This window comes from Scomber japonicus, chromosome 17 (genome assembly GCF_027409825.1).
Source record: "Scomber japonicus isolate fScoJap1 chromosome 17, fScoJap1.pri, whole genome shotgun sequence".
In the NCBI taxonomy this organism is placed as follows: Eukaryota; Metazoa; Chordata; class Actinopteri; order Scombriformes; family Scombridae; genus Scomber; species Scomber japonicus.
In genome coordinates, this window is record NC_070594.1 from 27,215,102 (window position 1) to 27,227,130 (window position 12,029).

At 39.5% G+C, this 12,029-nt stretch overlaps 1 protein-coding gene across 1 annotated transcript in view; it reads right to left on the reverse strand.

Annotated features, from left to right (window-relative positions):
- Positions 1–12,029, reverse strand: part of ube2j1 (ubiquitin-conjugating enzyme E2, J1) — a 48,912-nt gene that overhangs the window by 16,465 nt on the left and 20,418 nt on the right. Inside the window, exons 3-5 of the mRNA XM_053337170.1 lie at positions 11,039–11,170; positions 10,471–10,555; positions 2,027–2,132 (exon numbers count right to left, since the gene is read on the reverse strand). Coding sequence (XP_053193145.1) covers positions 2,027–2,132; positions 10,471–10,555; positions 11,039–11,170 — 323 coding nt within the window. The remainder of the gene's footprint in view (positions 1–2,026; positions 2,133–10,470; positions 10,556–11,038; positions 11,171–12,029) is intronic.

The following is a 12,029-nucleotide window of genomic DNA, read 5'->3' on the forward strand; positions in this document are numbered from 1 at the left end:
CAGAGTTTTTGGCAGGTTTAAAGGATGATTTACAAGCATACACTTACTCATCATCATTTGAAAAGCCCAAAGTTGCCTCAAAATAGTTATTTGTGGTCTTAAAGTTTGATTAAGACCATAAATAACTATTTTGAGGCAACTGAGACATAACTTTATTTCAGTCTGAATTCTTTCTAAATCTAAAGTCTGGAGGTTTAAACTCATATCCTCTCACAGTGGCAGTGACTTACAACAGGACATCAGAGAATATAAACCTCCTCTAGACATTCTGATATGAGTGGAGTCCTACGGCGATAAACAGGTGTAAAGTCTGACAGCTGCTTGCTTTGCCTCTAGCTAACAAGGAGCTAACTGCTAACTGCTAACAGCCACCGCTGCAACTAACAAACTCCATAAATCCATTCAACAGCTCCACCATTGACAGTTAGACACACACAGCTGCTTAATTACTGCTGAATTACAGTAAAAACTTGAGCTAAGGCTGACACTGCTCTGGCCTGAGTGTTTTGCAGGCTAGTGAAACATCTTGGCACTGACTGTTACCAAGCCATTGGCGCTTCAACTTCATGTTGAAGCGCCAATGGCTTCAAATGTCCAACTAACTTTTCCAAGAGTCCAAAGTGACATGTTTGAATGTCTTTTTTGGTCTAACCTACAATGCAAAACCCCAAAGTAATCTGTTTATGATACAAACATAGAAAAAAGCATAAAAATATTGCCCACTTTTATGCCTTTCAAAGGCCTCAAACCTACATACATCTCTGATTTAGAGACCTGGTATGTGCCCTCTCAGTAGGGCTTGGTATCAGTACTTGATACCTTTAAGGAAATAAATTGATACCAAGTAGTATTGAAACATCTCCCGTCAAACGATACCTGCAATCCATTCTTTTTTGCACCCAGAGCTAGAAAATATGATTATTTGTATGGACTTGCTCACAAACAATCAACGCAAGCATTGGCCCACTGTCACAGCAGCACTAAAAGCATGTATGTAAAAATCTAATCATGTAGATGTGGAGGAGTGGTGGCATTTTATGTCATTTAATGCTTCTTTTCACATGATGGGTATCAATGAAATACTAAACTGTTGTCAGTATCAGCTTAAGAGTACTTGGATTGGTGCTGGTATCATATTGTTTTAAACAATACCCAAGCTTACCTCTGGGCCATTCAGATGGAGTCTTGCTGGTTACTCCCAGGTCACGGTTTGTAACTAAGGTTGATCTGGCTTTTGCTATTAGACCTCCCACACTATGGAACTCACTCCCTAATGAACTTAGGCTAATTGAATCGCAAGCTTCTTCTAAATTTCTTCCTAAAACTTTTCTATTTGTGAAAGTTTTTCAAAATGTTTGATTTATGTTGTCATTTATTAAATCTTATTCATTTTACTATCTTACCCTTGTCTGGTTTTACTTCATCGTTACAAAAAAGTGCCATATAAATAAAATGACTTATTGTTACTGCATGTGTTAATGAAACAGCCAGCTGATACAGACCCTTGTCTCATCTGCTAATAGAAGAGCTATTTCTATGGATCCTCTCACCTGGCATTGTGGCATTTGGTGGGAGCAATGCGGTGTGAAATGAAGACCAACGTGCCCGCTCATGCTCCCTCCAGAGACAAGGTATTTTGGTCATAATGAATTTGTCATCTGTCACAAGCGGGACCGGCTTGGGCATGCTCCTTTGCAATTGTGACGAGGCGGTTATTAGTAGGAGGAATGCCCACTGAGGCTCAGGTGTTGATTACATTATGTGCTTGTAAGGAATCTGCTGTTTTAATGCCATCTAATCAGCGTCATAGACGACATGCCGACGCTGATAAAAACAATCCTTGACCCGTGTGTTTGCTAATCCGGCGTGCGAAGATCATTTGATCAGTAGGATACACAGTGTTCCACACCATTCTCCACACTCACCTCATTATCACTCTCCATCCATAGCACTGCATACACACACAACACATCACATGGCGTGCAGGGAGTAAAAATTGGAAAGGTTTTCATCAACCAAATCTTACTTTTTGGCAAGGGCCCTCCTCTCCTCTGGTGTATAATCAAGAGATCCTATTGCTCCCTCTCCTTTTGTTGGCATGAATCCGATTATAGCTATTAGAGCGGTTCGGACTGAAAGAGAAACAGACAAGAGGAGAAATAAACAAAGGGGAAATGGGGGGAAAAAATGGAAAAACAGAGCACATTCAAACACTGCTGGGTAAAACAGAGAAGGTTAAGTTACACGACAGGCTGCACATGTGGTCATGTTCAGTACCCATGTTACATAAGTGGAAATGATGCTTTGTTTTCTGAGCGTAAGCCTGGATTTAGCCCAGCCTCTGTGAGGACATCCACCATGTGTCTGTACTCATATTCTCCAGCTGGCACGGGATGCCTTTTAAACAATATGGTCGGGGGTCAGGGGTTTTTGTGTGTGTGTGTGTTTCTATGTTATGACTGGCTATGTCTGGGTCTGTGTTCCAGTCTAACCATATACTGAATAAAGCATCTGGAGGCACATTATAGCTGACTGTCTTTGAAAGATAAGCCTACTTATAGAGTCTTTTAAATTGGATTTTACTGTAAAAGGTACCAAACAATGGACTTCATGCAAGAACACTCATATGAAAAGATTCATTCAAAATGACGAGTACGAGCGATTGAAAGAAAATTTACAGCGTTCACCAATTTTCTTGCACACAAGTTTCTCTGAGGTATGAATAAAATTAATGAGTGCTTCAGAGCTGTTATATCATTTATGTACAGGCCGGACGGTCTCCATTTGGGGGAAAAGGACAAATTGATCTGAAATCATATTGTCCTACTATGAATAAATTAAAATGTAAATATGACATCATAATTAACTAATACATATATGTTAATTAGAAAGCAAATGTAATATTCTGTTAACCATTTGATCATCATCGTCATGGCTGCTTGTTTACTTAGGTTTTTAGATGTAATGATTGTCATTGTCATATTTCAGCACTGCAGCTACATGTGAGTAGTTTTAGTAAACAGCTGGCTCAGGGTGTTTGTGCAGCTCTCGGTCCAGTATCTGACAGTGTTACATCACCTATAATATTCTCTTCTCTCTGACTATCACTCAACTCCTCTCTTACTAGACTTAGAACACTTTGCTTTAGAAAAGATGTTTTTTAATTTCACATCAAAGCATTCCCTCTTTACTTTTGTCATAGTACAGCTGCTCTGAGAGATTCTTCTAATTGTTTGAGCTCCTCTAATACGACTGCTGACACTGATTCATGTGTTTGCTGTGACCTCAAATTCTACTTTTTACTCTTTTGGAACATTTTTGTGAATGAAACCTGTCCACATATGGAGAGAAACAGGCCATCTGATATGGTAATCTTATGACATCAATTATGCTAATGATCTCTCAGAATCAAATAACAATAATATTTCATAAATGATTTTCATCAGCCCTTCTTTTGCATCTCTATAAACAAACTAAGAATATGAATATGTTCTAAATGAGGCCCATTAACAATAATACATGCACACTACTATCCTGATCATTCTTTGGATAAGACGTCTATATGAAATATATGAAAGCAGGTTATTCATCTTCCTCTACCCATTATTCTAACACATCCAAATAAACACAGCATATCCATAAAAATAACAATAACCACAGTCATAAATTAAATACAAAGAGTTCAAAATGAAATAATGTATTTAAATAAATAAATGAGCATACACAGAAAGGTGCTTTAAATTGGACAAAACACATTAGTCCTCTGAAAATAAGAAGCCAAATGTTATCAAAAACGCCCCTTTGTTGTCAATGAATTACATTTGACTTAGTGGATCTTGTCTCTGATGCACAGGTGTTCACATTGTGTGGTACTTAGTAGGGCTGTGACTAAGGATTTGATTCATTATTGATCATTATCTGGAAACTATTCTCTCCATTGTTGGGTCTATCTACTGTTGAAAATAGTGAAACAAATGCTATTGGGAATGTCTTAATCCCACTCTGATGCTTTATGTTAGTTTATCTTGTCCATCAACAGTCAATAACTAAAAACATGATGCAGTATGCCAGAGAAATCAGTACATCCTCACACCAAATATTAAAGTGTGACATAAAACAAAATTAAAATAGTTGCCATTCATTTCCATTCATAATCCACTAATCAAATTCAATGAATTGTTTCAGCTGCAGTACATTGTGCAGATCAAAGTGTGTCTTTAGCTTTGGAATATGGAACAACCCTGGCTTCATCTGAGTCTTAAAGTGATGCTTTTTGTCACGGGAGATTTAAATGTCTGTTATGTCTTTATTCAGACATGACAGGACAAAAGGGACACAATTCTCATGCTTTATTTGCCAGCTGGTGCGTGAGCCAGAGAGATGTCACTGAGATGGGGGATAGGAGATGATAATTCAGTCACAAATTTTAATGGTGATCTTAATATGGCAGAAGAAGATGTGTATATAATGGTTCTCTCTGCTTGAGTGTTATGGGATAATTAGAAGGATTCAGTTGTCAAATTTGTCATTGACATTAATGGAAGAGGGGAGCAACAATAAAATATATTCCCTCTGTTACCACTATCAGACTTCTTGTACAGTAACTGACTGGCTAATTTAGAAACTTAGACTACTTGGAGGTTACTTGTGCTGACAATGCATCTGCTCACCAGTGATTAGAAACCTGGATCAGGTGCACACAAGCCATTGTAACCCATATTTCTGATATTCACTTAACCAGAATACTGGTCCATGTTCATGTAAACACACTCATCAACAGTAACAATTGTAGTGTGTAACTTATAGAAATACTGGAAGGACTTTATTAGATTCCATATGGGTTCATGCAGGGACATGGCAGCATGAGAGAGTTTAGTCATAGAGCATTTGACTCCAATCTTATTCTTTACAATAATGTATTTAATGGCCAGTTCTAAACCATCTTTCATGATAAAATAGTGACAACCTATAAGGCAGTACCCGCACCAGTCTGTACCATCAGCTGAAAATCCCCTGCTTTGTGAACCGAGGAGTTATTAGATTGGCAACATTTCCCCCTTTTCAAACAGAGCTGCTCCGAGTGACAGTGGATATCGGAGCTTTACACACCTTGTCAAATTATGCAGTGGCAGTGCGGCCTGAGATGAAAACCCATTATATAAATTGGACTTAATTCAAAGTAACCAGAAATATCAAAGTAAAAGTAGTGGAGTTGTGTTAAGTGTGCGCTCTTTGATTAATACAAGAAGAAGCAGGAGCACATTTGACTTTGAACAGCAGTTAGTCTGTTAAAGTAAGTCCCTGCTAACTTCATTACTTATGAGTCTTCTTAGATTCTGAAAAAGATAAAATGAGTGTGTGTGTGTGTGTGTGTGTGTGTGTGTGTGTGTGTGTGTGTGTGTGTGTGTATGCCCCTCCACCTGTTTGGGAGGACTGAAGGGCTCTCTGAGAATGTATCTCACAATATATAGCTAATTGCTGTTACTTTCAGACGGAGCTGAAAAACAGCTGGAGGAAAAATGTACAAATATAATCAGAAATGAGTATATATTTATAAATGAATTGAAATATATAGGAATATGGAAAATATGAAAACATATCAAAGAGAATGTTTAAATGACTTAGACACACTTGATTAAATATGTAGGCGTAGCATATGAAATTAAGCAGAAGCCAACAGTGGTGAGCGTAACCCTGGAATCACTACAGCTGGCCTGCCTGTGACGTCTGGAAATGTAATTATCCTGCCAGGCCTCCTGCAGTCACTCCAAACACACTGAAAAGACACTTTAAGAGCCCAGCAGGGGAAGTGAAATCTCTAAGTCATGGTTGGCCATGTGACCTGCAGTACCGACTAAAAAGAGGTTTAAAGCAACCTTTGTTTTTTAATTTAATTTTGTTATTGATTTTTTTTTTTTTTTGGTCATGAGAGGGAGCCAGTAGGGAAAAAAATGCTTTGAAGAAGATGCACCGTCTCCCACTGAGTTCCTTCTGATTAAAGTCCCATGCTGAGAAGTTACATGAAAGCACCACTCGCCAAAAGAATGGATCGCCAGAAGAGAACTAAAATGAGATCTTGGTAGTAATATATTATCAGTTTTGACTGTGGATGTGCAAAAATATGCCAACATACCACAGTAAAAAATATTGAAGTCAGTTTGTTAGTTTGGGGAGCATTTGGATGTTTTTAGGCAGTTTAAACTTCTAAACTGCATAACTTAGCAAAATGTGATTATTTTCATATGTCCAATGTTTTACAAAAGTCATAACCAGTCATGTGAAATGGAAGGCATAAAGTCTACAGCATCTTACAAAGCACTTTCAAGTGTGTGGTTAAAGGTTTAAATTCTTAGAAGTGGCTGGGGCTGTTTTTTTTTTTTTTTAACTCAGCTGCAACTTTTATTTTAAACAGGCTTTAATTACAATGTACTTCATTCAATTGGCTACTAATGCAACCCTGTGCTGTCTTGATAACTTAAGGACAATCTTTCCACAGCATTAAGTTTATACTCTGAGTTTCTCTTCTCAAACAGAATATTGTTTTCATTCACTAATTATTTCCATCTCATGGATCATTAATTGCTGCTAAGCCAATGTCAATAAAACTCCATATTTGCTGCAAATACAGTAGGGCTTCAAATTAAAAGCCTTTAAGTGGCTCAAAAGGCAAAACTCCTCAATTTCTAGGATTGCTAGATAATAAGAAAAATCTGCAGGAAGCATCAAATTACACCAGAGAAGAAGCAACAGGAATTGGATAAAAACAAATATTTGGACATGATTGCTGTGATTTGTAATATGAGCTATTTGAATATAGATGATTGCTGGGTTCTGTCCTGTCCTCCGATGGTTAGGAAGGCTGTTCCACAAGTGTAGTGGCAGCAGACAACGGGGCTCAATCGCCGCATGGTGCACAGCTTAGCACTGGAGGCCCAGAGGAGCACGCTGCTGGCAGATCTGAGGGTGTGGGTGGAGGTTTGTGGTGTGATCAGTTCCTGTAGGTAGGGAGGTGCATGTTTCTTGATGGATTAAGTGTGTGAGCAGGACTTTGTTAGAAATCCTGAAGGAGACAATGAAAACAGAACTGTCATCAGGATCCTGTCAGCATGGCAGACAGGAGGAAAGGGTGATGTCCTGGCCGTCATAGGTGTTATGAGGTATGAGGATGACTGAATCTGGTTTGGAATGCCAACAAGGAGAGCTTCAGTTTTGCTACTGTTCAACTGTAGGACATTTGTGCTCATCCAGGCCTTTATTTCCTTAAGTAAGATGCTGAGGCGTGACATAGCTGCAGATGGGCTTGGGGCAGTTTTGTTGTACAGTTGGTTATCAGCATAGCAATAGGGGGAGCATGTAGAGGGTAGACTGGATGGTGCCAGAACTGAACTCACAACGCTGAACAAAGCTGTTTCAGTGCTGTGTGCTGAATGAAAGCCTGACTGAAATTTTTCAAATAGGTTGTTATGTTAAAGGTGGTCCTGAAGCTCAGAAGAGACCGCCTACTTCAATACCTGGGACAGGGATAGCAGGTTGGAGATAGGTCTGTAGCTGACAAGAGCTTCTGGGTACAGGGCAGGTTTTTTGAGGAGGGGGCGGCCTCGAGGGCAGATGGAACATTACCAGTTTGAGTGATCGGGAGGCTGAGAATGGGGATGTATGATTTAAGCAGAGCTGTGGGAATGGGAGCCAGGACACAAGTAGGGATTCACCTTCCTGAGGATTCTCAATGTATCTCTGCCTGACGCAAGGCTTGATGGCAGGAGGAGTCAGAAAGGAAGAGCTGGACATCGGACGGAGAGCCGGAGAGCAGATGTTCTTGACCATGGCACTGAAATTGCCAATGAAGGTGTTACATCACTCTTCAGTAGCCTCAATTGGGGAAGATGATTATGAATTCAGGAGGTGTTTTCTGTCACAAGTTTGTTATTAATTAGGTTGGAGTACAACTGTGACTAAGCATCTTTAAGGGGGTATAAGTGAGTCAGACCTTAGATGTTTGTGGAAGGACAGCAAGCCCAGAGTTTCTGAAGCATCGACCCAGGATATATCCAGCTTTTACCTCACCTGTCTTGACAGGGACATGAGGATCAATGACACTGCTCAGAAATGTATTGTAGAGTGCCACTGGTCCATCCACTGATGCAAAAGCTGGGTAGGTGGCGTGCTGGAGGTCCATAGTCATGACAGCTGGGTCAATGCATCTCTAGTTCCGAAAAAGCATTTGACGCAAAGCTTTTATAGGGGTTGACAGGAATGTGAAATCCATTGAGACCACCTTGAAGTCAGACGAACCCAGATCAGTCAAGCGAATGATGACCAGGTTGAGTGTGTGCCCTCTGGTGTGAAGAGGGACATCAACATGCTGCTTCAGGCCAAGACACTTAATCAGACTGAGGAACTCCGGACATGAGAGGTTGTCGACATGCATACTAATATCACCAACAATTGATTGACATGGAGCAGAGTGAGGGGAGGAGATTATGTGTCTTATTAAGGTAAGATGAGTTTAGTTTGGGGGGGGGCATGGTAGATGAGAAACACCATCGTGGAGTATGGAGGTTTAACATTTTAAAGCATTAGAAGAAAGATCTGGCATTGGCAAGGGAGACAGTTTCAGTTCAGCCTGGTGTTCAGCCTCGTTAAGTACATACTTCTCCCCTAGTTTATGCCAGGTTTCAGTTAGAGACATGAAATCAAGCCCCTTGTCCAAGATATAGTCATGTATGAGGAGGGATTCATTGTTGTGATTTGGCGCTATACAAATTATGATTGATTGATCAATTGATTGATTGATTGATTGATTGGTTGGTGAGAGACTATGTATTAAATACTTCCATGTTGGCAGGAGACAGAGCTGAGGATTGAAGTCTCTGCAAACCCTGCAGTACAACATGACACTGTCCATATTTTGTTTCTATCCTGATATACAGCAGTCTCATGATGTTTCCATCAATGACATCTTAAGTTTGTTTTGCTTTCGTATCATACACTGAAACCATGGCACAAGTATCTATGGATGTAAAGAGGTTTGTTTCTTAAAATACCAAACTCTTGGCATTGGATTAAAAAACGCTTGTCGGGTGTAATTAGGAAGATGCATGAACTCGGTGTAGGTAATCATAATTAAAGCAGCTGCATTGTTTGAGAAGAATGGCGGCATTGCTAACAGCCACAGTTGCAGTTACACAATGGAGATCATTACAGCGAACATGAGAGGAGCAGTTGGTGAAAAGCCTCAGTCAGTGGAATCCATCAGTCACAGCGCAGGCTGGAGAAAGAGACAGATGCTGTCCTCGGGAGAAAGGGGATCTCAGTAGAAAAGGTAGGAAGCACTTTATGTTGAATAATCTAAAATACATAATACGTAATACATAAACCCAGTGGAGAAGATAGTATTTTACTTTAGTTAATCTAAAGTCCACCACTTTGGTAGAATGTATTCCAACTCAGGGAGCGATCAAAACACTCAGACTGTCCCAATAACAATAGATATCATGATGCACTTTTTCTGTCAATCCAATGAATAGATAGTATGCAGTTCAAAAATAAATACATTATTATTATACAAAAATAAATTCCTGCTTTGATTTAGGTTTTTTTTTTAACCTATGACCTTTGTCTGACCACATCATGGCTGTGAGGTTCAACCAGTTCACATAAACATGTAACAAAAGACAAGACTCCCTTGATGTTAGCAGTTATATTTCAGCATCAGCATATTTTCTTGGTAGCATATAAAATAGAGGGACACTGACTATGTCTAAATTTCAGTCTCTCTAAACCATCTCTGAGCAGTGTAAGTGATGAGATGTAACACCCTTCATTCATTCCCTTCTGTATTAAAAGTTGAAACCCACAAACAATCTACTAGACTCTAATTAACAACAGAAGCTTGAGTAAGAATGTGTAGATTGACCTATCCTGTCTGAAATGTGTCACAGATGTGTGACTTGACTTGAATTGTAATGTACCAACCTTTTTCTATTAATACCCCTGCCCAGTTGAGAACTACACACATTACATTACATTACTCTAAGTACAATAAAAACTTTGCAAATAAAAAGCCAAGAAGGTTAATTACTCAGCGTAAAAGATGGACACGGTCCAAATGATTAAAATTACAGCTGTAAAGAAAACTTGAGCAAAATGCAGGAAGGCCACATTAATCACACAAGCAGTGAAGTTCCCCATTAATCTAGAGTAGTCTCCCTCCCACTGCAACACAAGCACCAAAACTCATTTTTACAGCCTGTAAAGCCCCTTAAGGCAATTTTAGACAGTTTAAATGTATAAATAAAATTAACTTTACTTAACAAGATACCAAATTTTCTAGCTCAAAATATAATAATCATTCTATTCCCAGACTACATTTAGATGCTGACCTACGGTTGGAGATGGAGGTAACTGGAGGAGGTCAGGGCATGAACTACATGTGGAGAACTGGAGCGTTGTCTTATAGAGAATACTTACTGCTCCACGAGGGCTGCCAGGTCTCTGGATGGTGGCCAGAGATGCTCAGACAAATCTTCTTCCCAACTTCGAATCTTCCATTTGGCTGGAGGGAGAAAGCAATAATAAGAACACAGAGCTGAATAAAACATACATGCTCAAAATATTTCGACGAACAGGGTGGTGTGGAAGTTTGAATTGGTGAGGGATGAATGCAAACTGAAATAGAAAACAAGAAAAAGTCGATGGACACGATGAAAAAGTGTCTGTCACAACAATTCAGAATAACCTGGCTTTTCTAACACTGTCATTAGTGCAGGTGTCATACAGCTGCCTGAATATAATAAGACAATCTCATATTCTCACTAAACCAGTGCAATACCCTTTGACAGTGTGATGACAGCCCTGGCTTTGTTCTGACAACTGCCACTATGTGTGATGCAACCAGGAATGGCTGAGGGTTAAATGACAGGGCCGTCCATTTTCCACTCTTTGATCATCTGATTTGACGTCTCCCTGCTCCGCTTCAGCGGTTGAATAATGGGATGCGATTGGGGAAGCGGCCTTCGTTTGTGCGAGTGCTTCTTACTGTGAGGAGGATGATGCTGGGGGGCTTCATGGGGTACTCTGGGGGGAGTACGATCCTGCCGTGATAAACCCCGCCGTCGAAATCTGAATCCGGGGGCCCGCGTACAGAGAAGTGCCATTCAAAGAGGTTATCCTGCAGGAGGGAAGGAAATGTTGTACTAAGCACAAACTACCAATATGTTCATCAGGAGAGACCCAACGCTGTGACTTCTCATGTATGTCTAACATGACAGTTGTGCTCTGTGGAGTGTTGTCTCCACAGCTGTTTGTTGTGCTAATGCCGTGCAGCTATGTTGATTGCACAGTATCTAATTATTAACCCTTACATACTATTTGGGTCAAATTTGACCCATTATGACGGCTATATGGACACCTTTTACTCTGAAATTTGATGGCTTTTCTGGGACAAGTTTGAACCATATGTATTGACATGTCTTTTAGTGAAATGAATAGTTAATAGTTTTAATAATTCTTTTTATGATGTAGCAGTGAAGACTGATGGCTCTAATGGTTCTACAATAAACCCCACACAATCATTATGTCTATGTTATATTTTCATGTCTGACGTAAAATAGGACATGATATTGTGTGATAGTAGATGTTTATTGGTGTAAATCCTAAAACATGAATCAAGGTTTAATCACATTTATTGATCAGTCAGATCCACTATTGATGCTTTCTAAACACATCTGTGGTTCAACATTTGGTATAGACACTTTTTATGAGGAGATTCTTAGACCAGTCCCCAGATGCAAAATACTATTGTTATAAAACATCACTGTATATCTTTAACAATGAAAGCTATCTATAACTAAAGAAAACTGATGGCTTATCACAACTAATCTTATTTTTATCTTATTTTGGTTAACATTTCTATCAGTTATGATAACAATGTACCATTGTAAATTTGCTAAGGTCACTGAATATGACAATATTGCAGGACACACGAGCAGTCAATCAGGTGATCAAACAGGTTATAGTCAACCATGTTG